The sequence below is a fragment of the Phyllobates terribilis genome, unplaced genomic scaffold, assembly GCF_046119375.1.
Source record: "Phyllobates terribilis strain yellow unplaced genomic scaffold, ASM4611937v1 Scaffold_3__8_contigs__length_932513732, whole genome shotgun sequence".
In the NCBI taxonomy this organism is placed as follows: Eukaryota; Metazoa; Chordata; class Amphibia; order Anura; family Dendrobatidae; genus Phyllobates; species Phyllobates terribilis.
In genome coordinates, this window is record NW_027362763.1 from 908,832,823 (window position 1) to 908,858,486 (window position 25,664).

Below are 25,664 nucleotides of genomic sequence, written 5' to 3' on the forward strand. Positions count from 1 at the left end.
ATGTATCAGTTATTAAGCTGTGTGCTGTTGTTTCAATACTATGAGTGTTTTATCAGCAGGAGATTATCACTGCCTGGACTACAGCTCACGTGCTTCCCCGTCCAACTCCACTCCCACCACTGATTAGCAGCTTACTATCACTGTTCACAGAAAGCTGTGGTGTGGGCAGGATTAGTTTTCTGACCTCTGCTACATGTTACATGTAAAAACTCTTGATTGTATCACAGTTGCTGCACCCAGTAAACTAAGTGATACATCGCTGGAATCAGAGTCTCTTTTCCTACATTATGCTGCTCTCAGATGAGGTAGCAAAAACCTGCTGACAGATTCCCCTTAATGCTATTGGAAGCCCAACATATTCAGTTTTAATTGCATGGAACTAAAAATCACCAACTAAAATAAATGTCCAAGGGGTCATATTTTCTGAAATTGGGTTAAAAGATCAACGTTAGAACTGACCCTTAGACACATAGGGACTATCTATAACATCCCATAGAGGTTAAAGGATGTAACATGTGAGCGATGTTTCCAGCTTTAATTAGATCTGTCAGTTTATTTGAAGGCTGATCATTTATGATCTACATAAGGTGCCTTTCTGACGTCAGTGTTTTGATTACGTGTGGTGTTAGTTTCCATACGTACTGGAGACACTGACACTCGTAGACCCATTCAAATAAATGGGTCTGTAAACATGCCTGTGTGTTTCCACAGACCGTGTGTCCATGGGCAAAACACGATGACATGTCCATTTTTTTCTCCCAGCATGGGCCGCAAAACGTCCCATACACGTGCACACTGACACACGGATGACATCCGTGTGCCATCAGTGTGACATGTACCGGCACCTGGGAATCAGCAGTACAGTTACCGCTGTTCCCAAGCACTGGGTGCTGCAGGCATCTTTCATCATTGTCCCCTGCCAGTGTTGCGATCAGCGCTAGCAAGGGACAATGATGAGAGTAGTATTCTGCTCCTGCTGTGTCCTGGTGTAAAAATAAGAATAAAATAAAAAAAATCCTTATACTCACCTCTCTGAAGATGTCCCCCGCTGTAATCCACCTGACTGCTCACGCCGAGAAGCCGGGGAGAATGAGCGAGCCCCGGAGCTGCGCTGAGCTCAGTGAGTGACAGGACACTGCTCGCTGCAGCGAGTCAATCTCCCTGGCTCCTCAGCGTGAGCAGCCACATAGATTACAGCAGGGGACATCTTCGGACAGGTAAATATAAGGATTTTTTAAATTTTATTCTTATTTTTACATCAGGGCACAGTGAGAGCTGAATACTACTCTCATCATTGTCACTTGCTAGCAGTAATCGCAGCGCCGGTAGGGGACAATGAGGACAGCATTCAGCACCCGGCGCTTAGGAACAGCGCTAACTGTACTGCTGATTCCCAAGCGCTGTTACGTGTGATCCTGATGCGGCACACGGTTGCTACTCGTGTGACACACATGGACACACGGGACACGGCTATCTCCGGTACCGGAAATATACGGATGTGTGAAAGAGGCCTGACCAGTAGTATCATTTATCCCTATTGGCATCCTTTGGAAGAAGAATCTTACAGCGATAGCCAAAAAAATATATAAATCGCGAAATTTATTGATAACATTAAAAACAATGTTAGCCGGTCACCAAATGGGGTCCAGAAGAAAAAACATAGTACAGATCAACACTTTTCAGCTTTTACTCCTTAATCATTTTATACTAATCATATACCATGATTAAGGCGTAAAAGCTGAAATGTGTTGGTCTGTACTATGCTTTTTCTCTTGGACCCCATTTGGTGACCGGCTAACATTGTTTTTTAATGTGATCAATAAATTTCACGATTTATATATTTTTTTGGCTATCGCTGGAAGATTCTTTTTCCTTGGTTTTCTGCTTCTACGTCTGAGACTAGGACGGTTCCGTGCGTTGCCTACAGATGGATACTGCTGATTAATGTCTGGTGAGCTGACTTTTCCTTTTCCCCGTATTCCCCTCTGTTTTCTAGTATTGGCATCCTTTAGCCCATTAGTCCTTCTAGCCATACACTAATAAATTGAAGTAAAGAAAGCATTGTGAGGGATTCTAGATGCTTGTATACAGTCTGGAATTTTTCATTGCATTATTTATTAGCAAGTTTGATTAACATCTCACATCTAAGACAAGAGAGGTATGGGATATAATAGTGTTGGAGATGTGAAAGAGAATTCGGCCTAAAAAGGCAAAAAACAAGTGTGTGGGGTATTTTCTGTAGGCAATTTTGTAAGTCTGGACTCACATGTACACTGTGAGCAGAATTATTAGGCAAATGAGTATTTTGATCACATGATATTTTTTATACATGTTGTCCTACTCCAAGCTGCATAGGCTTGAGAGCCAACTACCAATTAAGTAAATCTGGTGATGTGCATCTCTGTAATGAGGAGGGGTGTTGTCTACTGACATCAACACCCTATATAAGGTGTGCTTAATTATTAGGCAACTTCCTTTCCTTTGGCAAAATGGGTCAGAAGAGAGATTTGACAGGCTCTGAAAGGTCCAAAATTGTGAGATGTCTTGCAGAGGGATGCAGCAGTCTTGAAATTTCCAAACTTTTGAAGAGTGATCACCGAACAATCAAGGGTTTCATGGCAAAGAGCCAACAGGGTCGCAAGAAGCGTGTTGGCCAAAAAAGGCGCAAAATAACTGCCCATGAATTGAGGAAAATCAAGCGTGAAGCTGCCAAGATGCCATTCGCCACCAGTTTTGCCATATTTCAGAGCTGCAACGTTACTGGAGTATTAAAAAGCACAAGGTGTGCGATACTCAGGGACATGGCCAAGGTAAGGAAGGCTGAAAAACAACCACCTATGAACAAGAAACATAAGATAAAACGTCAAGAATGGGACAAGAAGTATCTTAAGACTGATTTTTCAAAGGTTTTATGGACTGATGAAATGAGAGTGACTCTTGATGGGCCAGATGGATGGGCCAGAGGCTGGATCAGTAAAAGGCAGAGAGCTCCATTCCGACTCAGACGCCAGCAAGGTGGAGGTGGGGTACTGGTATGGGCTGGTATCATCAAAGATGAACTTGTGGGACCTTTTCGGGCTGAGGATGGAGTGAAGCTCAACTCCAAGACCTACTGCCAGTTTCTGGAAGACAACTTCTTCAAGCAGTGGTACAGGAAGAAGTCGGTATCGTTCAAGAAAAACATGATTTTCATGCAGGACAATGCTCCATCACATGCATTCAACTACTCCACAGCGTGGCTGGCCAGTAAAGGTCTAAAAGAAGAAAAAATAATGACATGGCCCCCTTGTTCACCTGATCTGAACCCCATAGAGAACCTGTGGTACATCATAAAATGTGAGATCTACAGGGAGGGAAAACAGTACACCTCTCGGAACAGTGTCTGGGAGGCTGTGGTGGCTGCTGCACGCAATGTTGATCGAAAACAGATCAAGTAACTGACAGAATATATGGATGAAAGGCTGTTGAGTGTCATCATAAAGAAAGGTAGCTATATTGATCACTAATTTTATTGGTTTTTTGTTTTTGCATGTCAGAAATGGGATTATATTTGGTTTTTATTAAGTTGCCTAATAATTCTGCACAGTAATAGTTACCTGCACAAACAGATATCCTCCTAAGATAGCCAAATATAAAAAAATCCCACTCCAACTTCCAAAAATATTAAGCTTGGATATTTATGAATCTTTTGGGTTGATTGAGAACATAGTTGTTGATCAATAATAAAAATAATCCTCTAAAATACAACTTGCCTAATAATTCTGCACACAGTGTATAGCCAGAATCCATTAAATTGAAAGTGTATAGAAGAAGCTTTGTTTCCTTTCTTTTGTGCTTGACTGCATGTGTGATTCCAGCAAGAATGACTACAGGAATTGCAGCCACATTGGTTGTCATCTAATTTCTCTATACTATTCCCCCTTAAACGTGCTGCAGATCGGAGGGGTCTGAGTCCAGGATTACAATGACAGGTATCATTCTATACACACAGGATCACCAATCACCATTGTGGCTATGTACATGTGTTGTTTCTTGAAACAATGGGAAATTATCTGTCTTGAAAATTTTCTGAAAATTGCAAGATTTCTATTTTTTATTTTTAATATAGATTGTGATATGTAAAAAAAGCATTGCAAAAAAATATTTAAAAAATAATTTTAGCACAAAAACCTGATTTAAAGAATAGGTAATTTTCAGATGATCGCTTCTTTTTAAGGGGAAACACATTTAAAGTTTAACCTGTCATGTGAAAAAACGGTAATAACCTGCAAATATGGGGTTAATTTGCAAGTTAATAGCGTTCTGAACCTTTCCCGGCGCCTGCACTTGGAGCCCCAGGGTTCTGAGTGAGGGGGCCGGGCAGGTTCAGAACGCTATTAGCCTGCAGATTAACATCATATCTGGAGGTAATGGCCTTTTTTTATGTGACAGGTTGGGTTTAAAAATAAAAATGATAAATATACTTTAAAACTAGCGTTTCATCAACTGATGATAGCTAGAATCATGTTCAAAGCTGACCGAACCAATATGGCTGCCTTTCCTGTTGTCATTTTTGCCAAATACCTACAACAACAAATCAGAAAAAATAAAAATATCTCTGTAAGTAAAATAAGCTGCAATTGTCAAGAGTTGTTCTAAAACAGAAAAATGTAAAAATCTAACCCCCCCCCAAAAAAAATTAACCGGAAACAAAAAAAGTTCGGACAAGGCTTTGATTTCTGTAATGCAGGATATGAATTGCGGTAGGTTAATGGCATGTTACTGCTAAGGTGTAAATGTATTCTATTTAATAATGCAAAATGTTGTTTTTAGCTCCGTCCGCTGCTCCTGAGAACATTACAGTCATTGCAAATGGCTCATACTCCCTTAAAGTCACATGGACGCAGCCTCCTCTCAGTGCTGAAAATGGAGCTCTGCTGGGCTATAAAGTGAAGCTCGTATGGAAAGTTAGTGGAAATAAAGTAAGTAAAAATCGTCTCTAAAATAGTTTATTTTTTTGTTTTCCATGTTTATACCTATTAAAGGGGTTGTCCAGTTGTGAAATAATGATACCCCCAAACCCAGCACCACTCCTCCATACATAGTGCTGCTTCTGTTGGGATCAACCTCCAGTGGGGGTTTCACAGCAAGTCAGAAACTGCTGATTGGATGCAGTGTTCACATTTTATCCACTTCTGCTTCAGCAAAATGTGAGCACTGCAGACGATCAGCAGTGAAGGCAGATTTTCACTGTATTCAGTGAAGGCAGATTTTCTCATTACTGAGATAGATGACAGTTGGGGCTTTTAAAATGCTAAATAGAGGAGGAAGGAGGCGGTAGAGACAGACACAGACATCCTGCTGCAGGTTCTCCTGAAATGGCCGTTTACAGTTATCCATAGAACTTTATGAGCACCAGCTGTCATCTGTCTGCATAATGGGAAAATTTGTATTAACTGAAGGGTATGCTAAAGACCAGGCCAGCGCAGAACTTTGAGAATGAATGGAGGGAGAGTACACATGCTTCATTTAGACAGGGCTCTTTAGAGCTCTGTTCTCTGGATTAGTGGGGATCCTAGTTTGTCAATTCTCCAGACACCCAACCATCGGAAAGATATCTTCTGTCCTATGGATATTGGATAGCTTCCAAACTTGGATACAACACCTTCGACAATAAAACTTCTTTTAGCTGCAGCTAATTTAAAAAGCGTATTGATCTCCAAATTAGCAAGGTTTCAGGCCACATTGCAGACACATCTTGGCCTCTGCATGTGACCACAGCCCTAGAGACAGGTACAATCAAGCAGCTGCACAGCAGGAGTGATTGACTTCCTGCAGTTGACTACTGTGGAGATCTAAAAAAAAAAGGAGATGGGGAGAACCCCTATGGGATACATGTCAAACTCTGACCCGTGGGCCAAATCTGGCTTGCTGTGTGTTTGTTTTTTTCTGGCACGTGACACCAGAACCACCAACCCTATGTGGGCCCATTGTTCTGTATGGAGGACTGTGAGGCCCATTATTCTGTATGGAGGACTATGTGGGGCCCATTCTGTATGGAGGACTATGTGGGTCCCATTATACTGTATGGAGGACTATGTGGGGCCCATTATACTGTATGGAGGACTATGTGGGGCCCATTATACTGTATGGAGGACTATGTGGGGCTCATTATACTGTATGGAGGAATATGTGGGGCCCATTATTCTGTATGGAGAACTCTATTGGGCCCATTATTTTGTATGGAGGAATATGTGGAACCCATTATACTGTATGGAGGACTATGCGCGGCCCATTTTTCTGTATGGAGGTCTATGTGGGGCCCATTGTTCTGTATGGAGGACTATGTGGGGCCCATTGTTCTGTATGGAGGTCTATGTGGGGCCCATTATTCTGTATGGAGGACTATGTGGGGCCCATTATGCTGTATGGAGGACTATGTGGGGCCCATTATTCTGTATGTAGGACTATGTGGGGCCCATTATTCTGTATGGAGGACTATGTGGGGCCCATTATTCTGTATGGAGGACTATGTGGGGCCCATTTTTCTGTATGGAGGACTATGTGGGGCCCATTATTCTGTATGGAGGACTATGTGGGGCCCATTATTCTGTATGGAGGACTATATGGGGCCCATTATTCTGTATGGAGGACTATATGGGGCCCATTATTCTGTATGGAGGACTATGTGGGGCCCATTATTCTGTATGGAGGACTATGTGGAGCCCATTATTCTGAATGGAGGACTATGTGGGGCCCATTATTCTGAATGGAGGACTATGTGGGGCCCATTATGCTGTATGGAGGACTATGTGGGGTCCATTATTCTGTATGGAGGACTATGTGGGGTCCATTATTCTGTATGGAGGACTATGTGGGGCCCATTTTTCTGTATGGAGGTCTATGTGGGGCCCATTGTTCTGTATGGAGGTCTATGTGGGGCCCATTATTCTGTATGGAGGACTATGTGGGGCCCATTATTCTGTATGGAGGACTATATGGGGCCCATTATTCTGTATGGAGGACTATTTGGGGCCCATTATTCTGTATGGAGGACTATGTGGAGCCCATTATTCTGAATGGAGGACTATGTGGGGCCCATTATTCTGAATGGAGGACTATGTGGGGCCCATTATGCTGTATGGAGGACTATGTGGGGTCCATTATTCTGTATGGAGGACTATGTGGGGTCCATTATTCTGTATGGAGGACTATGTGGGGCCCATTTTTCTGTATGGAGGTCTATGTGGGGCCCATTGTTCTGTATGGAGGTCTATGTGGGGCCCATTATTCTGTATGGAGGACTATGTGGGGCCCATTATGCTGTATGGAGGACTATGTGGGGCCCATTATTCTGTATGTAGGACTATGTGGGGCCCATTATTCTGTATGGAGGACTATGTGGGGCCCATTATTCTGTATGGAGGACTATGTGGGGCCCACTATTCTGTATGGAGGACTATGTGGGGCCCATTATTCTGTATGGAGGACTATATGGGGCCCATTATTCTGTATGGAGGACTATGTGGCGCCCATTATTCTGTATGGAGGACTATGTGGGGCCCATTATTCTGAATGGAGGACTATGTGGGGCCCATTATTCTGAATGGAGGACTATGTGGGGCCCATTATGCTGTATGGAGGACTATGTGGGGTCCATTATTCTGTATGGAGGACTATGTGGGGTCCATTATTCTGTATGGAGGACTATGTGGGGCCCATTTTTCTGAATGGAGGACTATGTGGGGCCCATTATTCTGTATGGTGGACTATATGGGGCCCATTATTCTGTATGGAGGACTATGTGGGGCCCATTATTCTGAATGGAGGACTATGTGGGGCCCATTATGCTGTATGGAGGACTATGTGGGGCCCATTATTCTGTGTGAAGGACTATGTGGGGCCCATTATACTCTACACTGGTTGGTCTGCAACTTTGTCAGTTTTTCTTCATTTTGGCCCCCTGTGTGTTTGAGTTTGACATGCCTGCCCTATGGTGAGCCTTTTGAGAGCTAACATTGATTACAGTGGTAGCATCAGATATAGAAATCTGTAGCTCATATACTCTAGGATATCGTATATTAGAAAGATATGATTGGTGCATAAATGGAATCATGGGCATAGTTGCGTTTTCATCTTTTATGTTGAGGTAGGCTCTGAACTGTGGACATACATTGAGGGTGAGATCACAGGTGGCAGATTTGTTGCAGAGAACTTTTCCCATTCATCTGCCATGTGTGAATATAGCCATATGTTTACTCTGCTGATACAAATCTATAGTATATAGAGTTGAGTGAATGAGCTCCTTGACCCCATGGAAAAGCTGTAACAGGCCCCACCATCTATGTTTTATTCATGTTACCGGAGTTTTGTTATGTGAAGACAGAGGTTTTGGGTTCCCTCAGGCACCAGGGTCTTGGTGTGGCTCTGACCTTTGCACTGCCCATAGTGTGCCCATTTGGCAGATCCATTCATTGTATGTTAGAAAAACAAGTTGCCTTGGAGCGTGGTAGGAAAGTTTGCTGCAGTTCATAGATCTCTGACAGTATATAAGTTGGTTCAAAAATATCAGCTGTCTGAGCCTAAGGGCACAATTACGGTACACTGCCCAATCATGGCTGCTGATCGGCTAAGTACAAGCCATTTGGCGGTCACTGTTTAGGCAGGTCGACTGGAATTAACGATTGTTAATCTGCCGCAAAATCCATATTTTTAACATGCGGATTTGCTTAAAAATTTACTGCATTTTTAGCACTTTTAATTGAAAGGGGTGAAATCTGCCCTGAAAATCTGCATCTGAAAATTGGAACGCTTTGAATTTGAAAATCGTTTCAACAGGTCTATTTCTGTGGGAAAAAATGTCCACAGCGTGTACATGAGATTTTCTAAAAGGGAAAATCCGTAAAGTATGTGCACAACAGTATCAAAGTCAGTACAAAACTTACCACAAAGTTCAGCAGCTTCATGCAACCTTTTAATCTGTACATTTTTCGTAATCTACTTTATGCCCAAAGAGTTGCATCCACTTCCAGTTGCATTGGATTTGTGCTAACATTTCCACTGTGAACCACCTCCCCCTTCCCACACACAATAGTGCAATGTTTGCACCTAACAACACCTAACTGTCTAAACAAATAGGAGCGAATGAACCTTGCTCTAGGGTTAATTGTTAAATTTGGCTATACTCCTAAAGTAACCCACAACCATTTATTTTTAATTTACCAAATTCTTTTGTAGTAAATAGCTTTGAAGTGGTTTCCATGGTCATGGTAAATGTTTTATTACACTGAATATACATAACATGTTCTGGTGCAGAAAACTATATACTCAGACATCCTTATACAGATAGAATTAAACATTAAACTGTATTCAGATCCCCGAACAAACAGAAACACAAGGAACAGCTAATAGAGAGAACAATGCACCTTACTCTCTTCTGTTTATTCTTTTCTTTTTCAATTGTATTTAAAAGGAACTTGTCAGAAGTCAAAATCTATTACCTTCCCAAACCAGTAATGTGATTGTGTAGCCCTGTAAAAGATAAGCCAGTTGATCCTTTTATGACCCTGTTGCAGCAGTGAGAAATCATGTTTTGAAGTTGTCTGGATTGCAGTGCATTGGGGGTGACAGTGCACTTCTAGCTTCTCACATTCCTGCTGTATCTCCTACCTAGCAGGAACATTCCCTAGCTGATCGACCAGTTGTTATTCCTGGTACCTGGCTACTGACCTGTCTATCAACCATGGGAGGGTGCTGTTAGGTAGGAAAAACAGTGTGAAGCTGAGAAGCTAGAAGTGCACCGTCACCCCCCAAAGCTCTTCCAGACACAACTTTAAAATGTAATTTCTTGCTGCTGAAGCAGTGCTTTGGGGTCGTAAACGGAGCACCTGGCTTATGTTTTAAAGGATTACACAGTCATATGAATTGTTTGCGGAGGAGATTAAGGTTTTTGACAGGTTCCCTTTAGTCAGTGATAAAAAATTAGATATTATGACACTTTATAAATAAAAAATTTAGGCTATGGGTATGGAGTAAAGTGTCTATATATTATAGCAGGGGTGAGGAACCTTCTTTCTGCCAAGGGCCATTTGGATATTTATACCATCCTTCAGGGGCCCTACAAATTGCACCTCCTGACGCTGGCACTGGTGGCAGGACGTAATTTAGCATTGCACGCACCTCAGCGTTCAATAGTGAATACTGCGTGCGCATGCTCATGGAGCAAGAAGAAATTAATGGGCCACTGGCCATCAAAATACAGCTGCTGGCCCAAGCCTTGTGGTTCCCGTGAATCTGCCCGGGGGCTGAAGAAAAGGTCCTCGAGGGCCGTAAATCGCCCTTGAGTCTGAAGTTTCTATATTACTTTTGCTTGTATTACTCTTTTTTTAGATTTAATTAGATGGGGTACAGAGCATCTCAGAATTGTCTCAAATGTGAAAGCGAGAAGTTTCTAGATACATATTTTCTGAAGATTTCCTAAACTGGCTGGGTAGTGTGAAAATATCATCAATGTAGGGATATTTTTCAAAAATGAATTTAAATAGAAAATCCTGTCTGTACTTTTGTGGGATCTCTCTCTCACCCAAGGTACCGGGGAGGGGGAACAATAATAAAACTACACTATGTTTCTAGCAATTAATATAATCTTAAAATGTGGATAACGGAAAGTGTACCTACAGTGTGAGAATGATATGGGAACATTTAAAAAGTAATCCTTTCCGAATTTGTATAATGTCATGGTATGGAAAACTGAACAAGGTCAATGAAATATGGATTCAATGGTATCGTCAATCAGACTGGTGGGGAATATGGTTTTGGGCTCTGGATGGAGATTTGGAGAGGGGAGGACACTGAAAAAGAAGCTCTGTAATCCATTAATTCATTTTCTCTAATTTGTTTCATTTTTCTGGGATATACCATAAAATGGGGGATTACAATGGAATTACTAATTGAGTAGGGAAATAATGGATAAATGAAAGAGACTCTGACAAAAGTTTTTTTGCTACGTAATCTGACAGCATCATGATGTGGGGACAGAGACCCTGATTCCAGCGATGTATCACTTAGTTTAATGGGTGCAGCAGTTATGATAGTCACCATTTTCTCTGCTAAATATCTTTATTATTTATTATGATTCTGAAAGATCTAGCAGAGCTCAGTTGTTGAGCTGTGTAAACCCCCACCCCAAACACCACAGCTTTCTGTGTACATTGTAGAGTACAGTGAAAGAGAGCTGCAAATCAGTGCTGGGGGCGTGGATGGACTAAGATGCCCAAGGCTAAATGTCCTTTAGTAATAATCTCCTGCTGATAAAACACTGATAGTATTCACATGTAAAGCTCCATGGAATAAATGGTGCTATAATAATAATAATAATAATAAAATAATAATAATAATAGTATTGTATCAGCAAAACACAGCCTAGTAAGTGACATATCACTGTAATCATGGTCTCTGCTCCTACATTATAACGCTCTCAGGTTATACAGCAAAAAAACATTTTGACAGATTCCCTTTAAGAAACTGTATTAGCTATTGTGAACTCATACTATATATCTGAGTAGGTTGAGTTATTATTACATGTAAATATTTTTTTATTCTCCTCTTAATTGTAATGGTGTGAATTTATAATAAAGCATTGAAATTATAAAATGGTGTCCTTATAAGTCTAATAGTGCGTGGATTGACCAGTATGATACTTGCTTCATTGTTGGTCAGTGGACAGTATTGATTTATTGCTAAGTCTGATTTTATTGTTATCTAGTTAACAAGTAAAAAACTATATCTGATTACCCAATAAATATGAAAAACAAGAGACTTTATAAATTCCCCAGCAGTGTTTGTACATCCCTACAGCTTTTGTTAGCAGAAGTACCTCATAAAAAGTATAACTACATGTATATGTTTTTTTTCCCTGGAAAGCCTATGGGCGACGTATGTCACTCTACAGTCAAACTTCAGCTGAAGAACGTCCAATAGAGCTCATAAGAAATAATAAAATGTTCCTTTAAAATAATAAAAGCTCCTTAAAAGGAAGACTCTAGGAAAAATGTTATTGTTTTAGACCTCAACCAAGGTGGTGCATAATAGACATTGTATAAATGACCAAAGAGCTCATTCTTGGGCGTTGCATTAGACATTAGTGTTGAAAAAGGACCGAAAATCTGAAAAAAATCCTCCACTTGGTCCATGTTATAAGATCATGTTTTCTTGCAGTTCCTATTTATTTCCAGCACCATGCTGTAATTACATGTCGATTCCGTGTGTGTCTTACATTGGAGGAACCATGTCACATCTTGTGACCAGAGAAAAAGCTGATGTTTCAGCTGGTGACTAAGTGACGTCATCTATGCTTCCATTTACTTCTTAGAATAGCTTGCTTAGCATTTTCATCCCACCAAACAACAAATTGTGGTTAACCACCAGCTTAGCTGTTATAGTCTTTGTCCAAGTGTTGCAATTGTAGAAACATTGTTTGACGTCTTGCTCCTCATGATCTGAATTACTGTATAAATTGGCGTTCAAAGTCCTCATTTCAACACTGTTCACATTTGCAGTGTGACGATTATTACAAATAGATACAGTATATATAATATTCATCTAGACCCTCTACAGTGCAATCTGATTTCCTTGCCACTAACTATTGCAAGCAGTAATGAAAAAATCCTTAGAAAGAAAATCAGTCAGTAGGATCAACCCTCCTAAGCTGCCTATATGGGCATGTAGGTCATAGGAAGCTGAATAAATCATACCTTGATATCTGTAATCCGATGTCTTATTCCAAAAAGATCCACATTTTTCTTATGTGTAAATGAGCTGTTAAGATCTATGGGCCGGACATAGCTCTCTCTGAGAATCTGCCTCCAGAGCTTATTATAAATGAAAGGAGGAGTTACCAGTGTGTTGTGTAATGGCCACTTTCGGCTCTCCTGATCTACATGTCTTCCACTGGTATCACCTCCTTTCATTTACAATAATCTCTGGAGGCAGATTCTCAGGGAGATCTATGTCCGCCTCATAGATCTTAACAGCTCATTTACATATTAAGAAAAACATGGATTTCTCTGGAATAAGTTATCAAATTGTAAATATCGAGGTATCATTTATTCAGCTTCCTATCACCTACATAACCATATGGAAGGCTTAGGAGGGTTGATCCCACTGGTGACTTGATTCCCTTTAAGTAACCAGAATGTTTTACATTTGTAGGAACAAATAATAAATTATAAATAATAATAAACTGCGCACACAAATCATGGAGTTTGAAGCTAATGCTACAACATTGATGGGTTAATTTTTCTACAATAATACTACATGCTGTACATTAGATAAGTCGCTTTGGTTATTACCAATTTCCAAACATTGGACCGGGTCAAGCCTTTCTTTGTGAATTAACATCAGTAGTTACATTGAAAGGCTTCAAAAATACCATTGGCACAAAATGCCGACCCCTGAAGCTCATTTATGGAATGTATGAACATGTCTAAGCTAAGATTAGCTACATTTACCTTCTCACATACTGTGAGAACATTGTAAGCCATCCTCTAAAGTCAGATGTGTCTCCTACAATTCTTTAAAGGTGGTCAAATAATACTTGCTCTTGTCTTTCCAGAAAGTTTTTGTAGAGAAAAAATATATCACTTTTGAAAATTTCTATAAGGCTCCTCTGTTCTACATGCTCTCCTGATAAGGCTTCATTCACACATCATTGTGGGTGTTACCATCTGAGAGAGACAGATTGATTTTTTTCCTCCAGTGTCATCCCACTTGCATTCTAGATGTTTCTGTTTTATTCTCTTGTTTGTTTGTTTTTTCATTTGATAGGTGTGCACAGAGCGCACCATGCGTGGCAGGGGAACATCGACATTGACCACCTGACCACTCCAGTCACAAGACTGCACATAGTCGGCTGATGGAAGTCAGCTCTCACATCATCGCAATTTTGGTCACATAACTGAGAAATACAAAAGAGGCTAATATAAGCAAGTTATTGGATATCATGGAAACCATCACATGAATTATGATTAACTTATGACGAATAAAGAGAGTATAAAAAAAAATAATATAAATATATACATATATAATTAGTGTGTACATATACAGTACAGACCAAAAGTTTGGACACACCTTCTCATTTAAAGATTTTTCTGTACTTTCATGACTATGAAAATTAGACATTCACACTGAAGGCATCAAAACTATGAATTAACACATGTGGAATTATATAGTTAACAAAAAAGTGTGAAACAACTGAAAATATGTCTTATATTCTAGGTTCTTCAAAGTAGCCACCTTTTGCTTTGATGACTGCTTTGCACACTCTTGCCATTCTCTTGATGAGCTTCAAGAGGTAGTCACCGGAAAAGGTCTTCCAACAATCTTGAAGGAGTTCCCAGAGATGCTTAGCACTTGTTGGCCCTTTTGCCTTCACTCTGCGGTCCAGCTCACCCGAAACCATCTCAATTGGGTTCAGGTCTGGTGACTGTGGAGGCCAGGTCATCTGGCGTAGCACCCCATCACTCTCCTTCTTGGTCAGATAGCCCTTACACAGCCTGGAGGTGTGTTTGAGGTCATTGTCCTGTTGAAAAATAAATGATGGTCCAACTAAACGCAAACCGGATGGAATAGCATGCTGCTGCAAGATGCTGTGGCAGCCATGCTGGTTCAGTATGCCTTCAATTTTGAATAAATCCCCAACAGTGTCACCAGCAAAAAACCCCACACCATCACACCTCCTCCATGCTTCACGGTGGGAACCAGGCATGTAGAGTCCATCCGTTCACCTTTTCTGCGTCGCACAAAGACACGGTGGTTGGAACCAAAGATCTCAAATTTGGACTCATCAGACCGAAGCACAGATTTCCACTGGTCTAATGTCCATTCCTTGTGTTCTTTAGCCCAAACAAGTCTCTTCTGCTTGTTGCCTGTCCTTAGCAGTGGTTTCCTAGCAGCTATTTTACCATGAAGGCCTGCTGCACAAAGTCTCCTCTTAACAGTTGTTGTAGAGATGTGTCTGCTGCTAGAACTCTGTGTGGCATTGACCTGGTCTCTAATCTGAGCTGCTGTTAACCTGCGATTTCTGAGGCTGGTGACTTGGATAAACTTATCCTCAGAAGCAGAGGTGACTCTTGGTCTTCCTTTCCTGGGGCGGTCCTCATGTGAGCCAGTTTCTTTGTAGCCCTTGATGGTTTTTGCAACTGCACTTGGGGACACTTTCAAAGTTTGCCCAATTTTTCGGACTGACTGACCTTCATTTCTTAAAGTAATGATGGCCACTCATTTTTCTTTACTAGGCTGCTTGTTTCTTGCCATAATACAAATTCTAAAAGTGTATTTAGTAGGACTATCAGCTGTGTATCCACCTGACTTCTGCACAACACAACTGATGCTCCCAACCCCATTTATAAGGCAAGAAATCCCACTTATTAAACCTGACAGGGCACACCTGTGAAGTGAAAACCATTTCCGGTGACTACCTCTTGAAGTTCATCAAGAGAATGCCAAGAGTGTGCAAAGCAGTCATCAAAGCAAAAGGTGGCTACTTTGAAGAACCTAGAATATAAGACATATTTATAGTTGTTTCACACTTTTTTTGTTAAGTATATAATTCCACATGTGTTAATTCTTAGTTTTGATGCCTTCAGTGTGAATGTACAATTTTCAAAGTCATGAAAATACAGAAAAATCTTTAAATGAGAAGGTGTGTCCAAACTTTTGGTATGTACTGATATAAATATAGATGCACGCAAATATGTATGTAATGCAGCGTACTTGGATCTGGGATGGGAATCTACTCCTTGCACCTCGATATTTGTAAACCAGATTTTGAGCATAAAATAGAATTGCTTTAGGACCTGTTGGTTAGAATACAAATGTTATTCTTTGTAATAGATCCTGTTTGTTTCACTACATTGTTACTTTTGAAATTGGTCTTTATTGTAATTCCCCTACTATCATGTGCCCCCATTTCCTAATATTTTTTTCAATCTTTTCCAATTCTAGTACGATCAGCAGAAATAAAAGAGAAGTGTTGTAAGATAAATTTTTTGCCAGTTTAGCTAGATAGACCATGGGTTGAAAATTGGGGAAATCCTACTTTACAGGAAGAGTTTGTATTTCTAGAATTGGGGGTGCAAATATGTGTCTTCAGAGAGGAAGAGGACTTAAACCCTAGTGCCACCTATTGGATGTAGCAATCCAATAAGTCAGTATTAACATGTTAATGAGCCTTGTCACATGACGTGGGATAAGAAGCCAAATTAGACACTCCATTTGGAGACCTGTTTTAAGGGTGTTTGCTCTACATCAGTGCAAAGCAGGAGGTTTGATTTGGTTGGGTGAGATGCCTCTGACGGGGGATCTAAGGGGGAACATTTCTCCTTGTGGAGATTGCCAAGCCAGCCTAAAATTGGGTAGAATTAAAAATGCAACTTTTACTTAACTCCTAGCTTTTTTGACATGGTAACTATTGACTTTTTCAGTTTAAAGATATCAAAACTTGTAATAGTTTTTTTACATATACTATTTATGTTAATTCCTCGCATTTTTTTGTCATTGAATGGAAACCTTCATTGCCCAGGAGAATGGAAATCTGATTATATAATGAACAGACACAGATGAATGTCCTGTTAGGGTGGATGCACAAGAGAATCCGATGCAAAAAATGCATGTGTTACAAACGGACTTGGATGTGGAAGTTGATGTGGATGTGAGCCTGGCGTGATTCATGTTCCCTGAACCACGGCTAGCATGAATCAGAACTGGCTCCCTCATTCCAAACGTCTGCATTTATTCTCAGGTGTTTTAGAAAAATACACCTAGTCACAGACACAGGTACGTGACGGCTTCTCCATACCCCGCTCAGCTATACACACATAGGTTAAGACCTGTCAATTAATCAGAGCGGAGAGTGAAGAAACTAGGAGAGTCCTGCCTCTGTGTCTAGCCTTCCTAGTCACCTCATCCCAATTCCCAACTATATTTTTCCAGAAACACCACAGCGCCAGAGTAAAATTCATAAATGTTTATGATGCGGAGACCAATCACTAATTCATACTGCCCATGGCACGTGATGGGTTAAATTTATAGAGGACCTGTCACCACGTTAAAAGAGGCCCTGTCTTGTTCATATTTTATTCTTACTTCTCGAACCCTGAGCATTCTGCCTTTTTTTTTTAATTCACCGTGCAGTTCCAGATACAGTATATGGACCTTTATAGTAAGTGCTACTTTTTTTGATCTTTACCAAGGGGGCGTGGCACACAGGGTAATAATGCAGAGCAGTATAACCCCTTCAGGACCCAGCCTATTTTGACCCTAAAGACCTTGGCATTTTTGTCAATTCTGACCAGTGTCCCTTTACTAAGTAAAAACTCTGGAACACTTCAACTGATCCTAGCGATTCTGAGATTGTTTTTTCGTGACATATTGGGTTTCATGTTAGTATTAAATTCAGGTCGATAATACACCGATACCTAATATGTGGTCATAAACCACTGTTTGGGCGCACGGCAAGGCTCAGAAGGGAAGGAGCGCAATTTGACTTTTGGAGCTAATTTTCCATTCAAAAAGTGAAATGGCGCCCCTTCCCTTCTGAGTCCTGCCGTGCACCCAAACAATGGTTTATGACCACATATGAGGTATCGGTGTACTCAGGAGAAATTGCCCAACAAATTTTAGGATGCATTTTATCCTGTTACCCATGTGAAAATTAAAAAATTTAGGCAAAAAGAAATTTTTTGTGAAAAAAAAGTACTTTTTCGTTTTCACAGATCAATTTGTGAAGTACCTTGGGGTTTAAAGTGCTGACTATGCATCTAGATAAGTTCCCTGAGGGGTCTAGTTTCCAAAATGGGGTCATTTGTGGGGGAGTTCCAATGTTTAGGCACACAGGGGCTCTCCAAACGCAACATGGTGTCCTCTAACAATTTGAGTCGATTTTCCATTCAATTTGTTAGCGGACACCATGTCACGTTTGGAGAACCCCTGTGTGCCTAAACATTGGAGCTCCCCCACAAGTGACCGCATTTTGGAAACTAGACCCCCCAGGGAACTTATCTAGATTGGTGGTGAGCATTTTGAACCCCCAGGTGCTTCACAAATGAATCCGTAAAAATGAAAAATTAAAATTTTTCTGGAACTTTTTTTTTTTTATTTTTCCGCATCAATTTGTGAAGCACCTGTGGGTTCACAATGCTCACCACTCATCTAGATAAGTTCCCTAGGGGGGTCTAGTTTCCAAAATGGGGTCATTTGTGGGGGAGCTCTAATGTTTAGGCACACAGGGGCTCTCCAAAGTGACATGGTGTCCGCTAACAAATTGAATGGAAAATCGGCTCAAATTGTTAGCGGACACCATGTTGCGTTTGGAGAGCCCCTGTGTGCCTAAACATTGTAACTCCCCCACAAGTGACCCCATTTTGGAAACTAGACCCCCCCAAGGCACCTATCTAGATGCATTGTGAGCACTTGGAACCCCCAGGTGCTTCACAAATTAATCCGTAAAAATAAAAAAGTGTTATTTTTTCCACTTTTTCATTTTTACGAATCAATTTGTGAAGCACCTGGGGGTTCAAAATGCTCAACACCCATCTAGATAAGTTCCCTGGGGGGTCTAGTTTCCAAAATGGGGTCACTTGTGGGGGAGCTCCAATGTTTAGGCACACAGGGGCTCTCCAAACGCGACATGGTGTCCGCTAACAAATTGGAACAATGTCGCGTTTGGAGAGCCCCTGTGTGCCTAAACATTGGAGCTCCCCCACAAGTGACCCCATTTTGGAAACTAGACCCCTCAGGGAACTTATCTAGATGTATAGTGAGCACCCCCAGGTGCTTAACAGATTGTGTAGTGTATGTCATGTTGATGTGCGGTGTGGTATAGTGTAGTGTATACACCACACACACACAAACAACCTCACATACACTACAACACACACACCAACCTGACATAGGTTGGTGTGTGTGTTGTAGTGTACGTGAGGTTGTTGTGTGTGTGTGTGATGTTGTGTATGTCATGCTAGTGTGGGTGAGTTCTGTAGGGAAGGTCAGGATGTGTTTAGTCCGGGGACATGTGATGAATTTTGAAGCATTCATTCAAACACAGTCCCGGTTTGTCAGGACACTTTTCACATTGGAAACGGGTGACCTTTCTTATCCCCCTTTTATGGCAGACTCGGCACCTTTTTCTAACTGTGACCTCACCAGGAAAATGTTGCCCTGGTACCACACGGGAGACTCGAGTTCCAGGGGTACTGGGGCCCGCTTCTTCTTCACCTCTAAAAATCAGGGCCTTTATCACCGCCTCCTGGAAGTTGAGGAAGGTGGTGGTGGTCTGGCCTGCACATCGTGATAGCACATATGCTTTATACAGTGCCATTTGAACGATGTGCACGGCCAGTTTTTTATACCAAACTTTCGCCTTCCGCATCGCACTGTAGGGCTGGAGGACTTGATCAGAAAGATCAACTCCCCCCATGTGCTTGTTGTACCCCAGGGCACAGTCCGGTTTGTGGACCGGTGCTTGGTTACTTCTAACGGTGGTGGCCGTGGTGCCAGGACCATGGATTGTGGTCAAGAAAAAGACATCCCTTTTGTCTTTGAACTTCACCACAACCATGTTGCTGCTACATTGGGCTCGGCTCTCAACCTTTCGGAGAGGCTGCTCAATTAGCATCAAAGGGAGACCCCTCTGGGTTCTGCGCACAGTACCGCAAGCAGCGGTAGCTCTGGCAGAGAGGGACTAAAATAGTGGGATGCTTATGTAAAAGTTATCAATGTATAGATGATAACCTTTATCAAGCAGTAGGCGGATCAAATCCCACACTATTTTCCCACTCACCTTCAGAGCAGGTGGACATTCTGGGGGCTGGATCCTAGATTCCTTTCCTTCGTACACTCCAAAGCTGTGAGTGTACCCTGAGGCACTTTCGCACAGCTTGTAGCGTTTTATTCCGTACCTCACCCTCTTACTGGGCAGGTATTGTCGGAATTGAAGCCGCCCTTTGAAGTGGATGAGGGATTCATTCACAGAAATTTCCTTTTGGGGAACGTACACTTCAGCAAACTTGTTGCTGAAGTGTTCGATGACCGGACGAAATTTATACAGTCTGTCAAAATTCGGGTCATCGCGGGGAAGGCGGTCCACGTTATCCCTGAAATGTAAAAATTTGGGAATGACCTCAAATCTTTTGCGGGTCATCACCATTCCGAACACTGGAGTTTGATATAAAATATCAGTACTCCAGTATTGGCAAATTTCTGATTTCTTCACAATCCCAATGTGATGTAGCAGTCCCAAATATTTCAACATTTCTACTGAGTCAACGGGACTCCAAGTAGAAAACATTGAATTTGGGTTTGCAGCCAAAAATTGTTGGGCGTAGATATTGGTCTGCTCCACCATGAGACTGACAATGGCCTCAGAGAAATAGACTTTGAAAAAGTCTATTTCCCTGAGGTTTGCTGTCTCAAACTGGATTCCTGATTGGGGAAGGAAATCAGGAATCCGTGGAGTGTAGTTTTCAGGGACAGGGGTCCACACTGTGGGGTCCTGGTGCTAGGTTGGGCGTGACTAGCACCAGGTGGGGGGTTACTCACAGATGGCTGTGGGGACTGTCAGGTGTAGGGGACTGTCAGGTGTAGGGGACTGTCAGGCGTATGGGACTGTCAGGCATAGGGCACACGGGATGCAGGAGGGGGCGCACTCAGGCACACGGGGTGCACTCAGGCACACGGGGCGCACTCAGGCACACGGGGCGCACTCAGGCACACGGGGCGCACTTAGGCACACGGGGTGTACTCAGGCACATGGGGCGCAGGAGGGGGCGCGCTGAGGCGTAGGAGGGGGAAGAAAGGGAGGGCATGAAGCCTGCAGTAGCAGCAGCAGGGGGGTGATCACTGGGGCAGAAAGGGGGGCTGGAGCCGACAGCAGCAAGGGGGGGTAGGAGGCCGGCAGCAGCAGGGGGGGTTGAGCACTGGGAACGGGGGGTGATCACTGGGGATGGGGGGTGATCACTGGGGACGAGGGGGTGATCACTGGGGACTGGGGGGGGTGATTACTGGGGATGGGGGGGTGATCACTGGGGACGGGGGGGTGATCACTGGGGATGGGGGGGTGATCACTGGGACAGGGGGGTGATCACTGGGACAGGGGGATGATCACTGGGACAGGGGGATGATCGGTGATCACAGGCGCAGGGGATTTACAGTGAGCCTGCTGCTGCCTGTGCTCACCGTACACCGGCTGGCAGAAGGAGAGCACCAGCCGGTGGATGAAGCCGTGGGAAAGGGAGCGGAGGGAGCGGTAGGAAATTGGACTGGGATGGAGGGGGGGGGGTCTGGGGTTAAGTGGAGGCTGGAGTCGGACAAGGGGGGAAATATTTACCGACGGTGACAGCGGCGGCAATGGGCGGCGGCGGCGGATCGCATGCGGCGGCGGATCGCTGGCGGCGGGGGTCGACTTTGGCTGCGGCTGATCGGCGGGTAACCAAACTCCTCAGCTTTCACGGACGGGATGAAAGCTGGGGAGTTTGGTCAGCCATAGTAAACATCCTCCTCCACATCTGATTGGAGGGCTAGCGTCACATGGACAGTAGCCCCAATCAGATCTGGGGGGGGGGGGGACAGAGGTGACACTGCCCCCCAGCCAATGGCTGATGCTATAAGCATCAGGCCATACCCAGATTGTAAATATTTCACCAATTTTCATTGGTGAAATATTTAATTCATTCCGATTGCCAGTTTCACTAAAGTGAAAGAGAAACTGCCAATCGGAGGGGTCCTAGTCACGGGGGGGTTAATCCACCCCCCGTGGGGTCAACTTCAGGTTGTCTAGTTGCATCAGCAACTGTGACTCCTGAGTGACCCCACTCGCACGAGCTGCAGGGGCGCGATCCCTCCATGTCACAGACGCTGTGACATGGGTCGGGAACGCACCGATTTCCATGTCACAGATGCTGTGACACGGATCGGGAAGGGGTTAAAGATGTGCCCCCCCGCAGAGAATCCTCTGAGCAATGTCCCCTTGGTAAAGATCATAAAAGTTAGGACTAAATAAAAAGGCCCATATCTCTGAAACAATATGGTAAATTAAAAAAAAATAATAAATAGGAACAAACTTGCCAATCTTGACTTGGTGACAAGTTCTCTTTAAGTTTTTAAATGGATGCATTTATGTATTCAGGATAAAGATATAATTTAGTCAGAATAGGAGGAGGACGGGCTGGCAGAACTGAATCACAAATTTCGATGATTACCATTTTTATGATAAAATGTGAGACTCTTTTTTTACTTTTTAAAAAGTCTTGAGAAAAGTAGCCCTTTGGGGCTAATTCAGGCCTCAGTTTTTCACTTGCAGAACTCGTACCCATTAGTCTGTGGGGCTGTTCACATGTCCGTGTACTTTTGTGGACCGGGTGGTCTGCACAAAATCACGGAGATATGTCCGATTTTGATATGAGTCTTTGAGTCTTGGATCACACTGTCTGTGTGCCGTCTGTTTATCACCGATTTGATAGGAGACGCTTGAGAAACCATCAGGGTTTTTTTTCATACCAGAAAAACTGATAAAACTGTGATGGTAAAAACTGAAACTGATCAAACTCTGATGAAAATCTGATCATATACTCTAATAAAACGCAGACCATTTTAGTGTCTGAAAAATCACTGACATCTGATTGAGCCCTTAGACAAAAATATTTTCTGTCATTTATCAAGTCTAAACATTCTAAAAAACAATGCACATCTTTGCCAGCTTACAGTGTTGTTCTAATTTAAGAATAGCCTAAAGATGTGCCAGATTTATTAAGAGGGGTGCGGCACCTAATAATTTTGGCACAATTTAGGTGTCATTCCAAATTTTGTGTCTCACGGTCCGAGTATAGACCGCCATGCACATACAGGCCGTGGGTACCCTGATCTGAACATGACATAGACATACATGACAATCCCCAATACAGTTACATGGAGTGGAGGGGTAGATAAGGCAAAACAGACTTTTTCTGGTGGAATTCTCCTTATAACTTTGCACATAGAGTTTTAACTAAAGGCATTGTCTCTGTGTTCCGGGAATGTGTGATTCTGGTGACGCCTATGCTTCAGTGATTGCTTTGGTCTCATTATTTTGGCATTAAGCATTGTTTTTGCTCAGCAGCTTCCACCCTGAAATGTCAGCAGTCAGCAATGTTGTTCTATTTATTCTGATCTTGGCATTTAGTCTGGTGACATTGCTGGACTGTTATATGAAATAATCAGATTCAACCTCCCACAATTCTCCGCTACAGTAAATAATGTTTAGCTAAATGACTAAAAATGACTATTTATATGCAGGTGCTAAAATAGTACATCAATGCTGTTATAACAATGAAAACCCCAGGAATGGTCCTGAAAGATAAAGGAATTTGTTTAAAAGGGTTACCCCATAGTCAGGGGGCTTGTATCCCACTTATGAATAATAGTAACATGTGCATCCATGGCTCCATTCGTTCTCTATGGGACCGACAGAGCCAAGTACAGTGCTTGTGACTCGCCCCCTGGGCCGTGGGGCACGCGGATCCGGGCGATAGGGAGACGCTGGGTGTAGTAGTAGTGGCGGCCCGGTCCCGCGGCTCAGGGTGGTCAGGCCATTGGTAGTCTGCTACGTACTTGAGATAATGTCTGACTACGCCACCCGTGGATTGCGGTTATTAGGAACCGCCGCTGCAAGGCAGTCCGCTGGGGCTGATGATGGGTGCAGCTGAGGTGATGTGACTCCCCACGGGAAGAGTGCAGCCCCAGGGCAGTGTAGTTGATGGTGGGAGTGATGGTAGTGCGAGTCCCGGTGCTGATAGTGCTGGAGGCGCGAAGGAGCACACAGACAACAAGTTACAGTCCAGGGTCTTTACTCACAGTTCGTTTGTTCCGGGTCACTTCTGTCAGCAGTGACCGCCCGAGCCGTGCTGCGTCCACCAGGTGTGGGGCTCGGTTAACTCCCAAGCAGTTCAGGAGCATGGCACAGGACCCCCTTTAAGCCTTTCTCTGGCCTGCCTCACCAGTGACCCACTTTTGTCCAGCTGCCGCGGACTTGTGCGGTTAAACGTGGGCCCCGTCCTCCGCTGTCCTATATGGTGCCTTACTAGCAGGTTTGATGAGGTGTCGCACCAATAGATGATCACGACGACCGGTCTTTGGCTGAGGGTTTCTCCTCCACCAACTTGGGATCCGGTACCCTTAATCTGCCTGACCCTGCACCCTGGATTCTCGTGGGTTCTTAGGGTCCCTTCCACCTTCTTGTTCCTGAGCACTTCTGTTTCTCTGTCTCTCCTTCTTTGCAGTTCCTGTTCTGTTCCTTTCTCTTGGAGCTGAGATGAGCCAGAATCTCAGCTCCCCTTCACCTCCTCCTCGGCCTCTCACTAGGCCCTCCTGGAGTAGAGCTCCTACAGAGCCTCTACTCCCTGTCTTCTCCTCTGGCTGAACTGCCCCAGAACTAAGATGGTGCCCACCTTTTATACCGCCCTCTAGCCATGAGCCCAGGTGACCAGCAACCAATGGGCTCCTTCCTACACTCAGAAACCGCCCCCTATCTGCCCCTACAGCACTGGGTGTTCCACCCCTCCCTCCCCACTCCAGCAGGGACATGGTCAGTCGTGCCTGCACTTATGTCTAGTGGGAGCACCGTTGAGCTGTCCCTGGGAAATGGGGTGTGTGTGCTGCATGCAGCTAACTGAGCCCTGGTCCATACTCCATCCTTACCCGGGAGTGGAATACCACACCTCTGGCAGAGGTGCAATACCCCTGTAGCGGCCGAGCCCTCGGGGCGCTACATTCCCCCCTGGTAAACCACAGCACGTCCTCGGGCTGGAAAAGAGCAAAAACAGATAATTACAGGACATGCAAAAACTTTTTTTCAATAACTTTTCACATCAGAAAACAGGTAACATGGTTCAATTCCCTTTATGGGAAACACTCCTCTTCTCTTGCCACTACCACAAAACACTTTGCTAATGCCTCTGGAACTCTTTTGTCATATAAAACATCTTGTAAAACATTTGCATTATTACCTAGCAGCATATAAAACTTTCTCATGTAAAACATTTTTAAGTAAAGCACATTCTTGGATTCTTGGCTGCGGTGCAACTTGCAACCAGGTAAAGGTGCAACAGTCCAGTAAATCTTGAGGTAGACATTGCGGTTTTTGTATAAAACCAGTAGGGGGCGCTTTAGGAAGCGCAACTATATACAAGGGGTTGACCGCTCTCAGTCCTCGGCCAGTTTTGGGAAGGGAATGGCTGCTCACAGTCCTCAGCCTGGTAGGGGATGAGGGGCACACAGGTAACAGTTCAATCTTTGTCCCAACGGGGACCACACTTTCAAGACGGGAACAGTCCCAAAAACAGTTCTGATACCCTGACGGGTAACTATGTACACAGGTACTTTGCTACGTACTAGTAGCGGTGTCCTCCATATGCTCCTTCTTCCTCCTCATATGGTTCTTCAGACCCGTCCGGGTCCTCTTGGCTCTCCTCATAGCCGTGGTATTGTAGCTCCTCCTCGGTGAGCCGATGGACATGTAGGGCGTATGGTCCTTTTGCACCCACGTGGCGGGTAAAGGCGACCACATCACCAGGGTACAGGTCACGGCCACGATGCCCCTCAGGTAGATGACTCTCCACGTCCCTGCGGGTCACAAAGACGTCGCCTGCGGTTTCTGG

The 25,664-nt window shown here is 43.5% G+C and overlaps 1 protein-coding gene across 1 annotated transcript in view; it reads left to right on the plus strand.

The window, feature by feature from the left end:
• Positions 1-25,664, plus strand: part of MERTK (MER proto-oncogene, tyrosine kinase) — a 150,212-nt gene that overhangs the window by 64,184 nt on the left and 60,364 nt on the right. Inside the window, exon 8 of the mRNA XM_073672782.1 lies at positions 4,813-4,961. Within this exon, the coding sequence (XP_073528883.1) occupies positions 4,813-4,961 (149 nt within the window). The remainder of the gene's footprint in view (positions 1-4,812; positions 4,962-25,664) is intronic.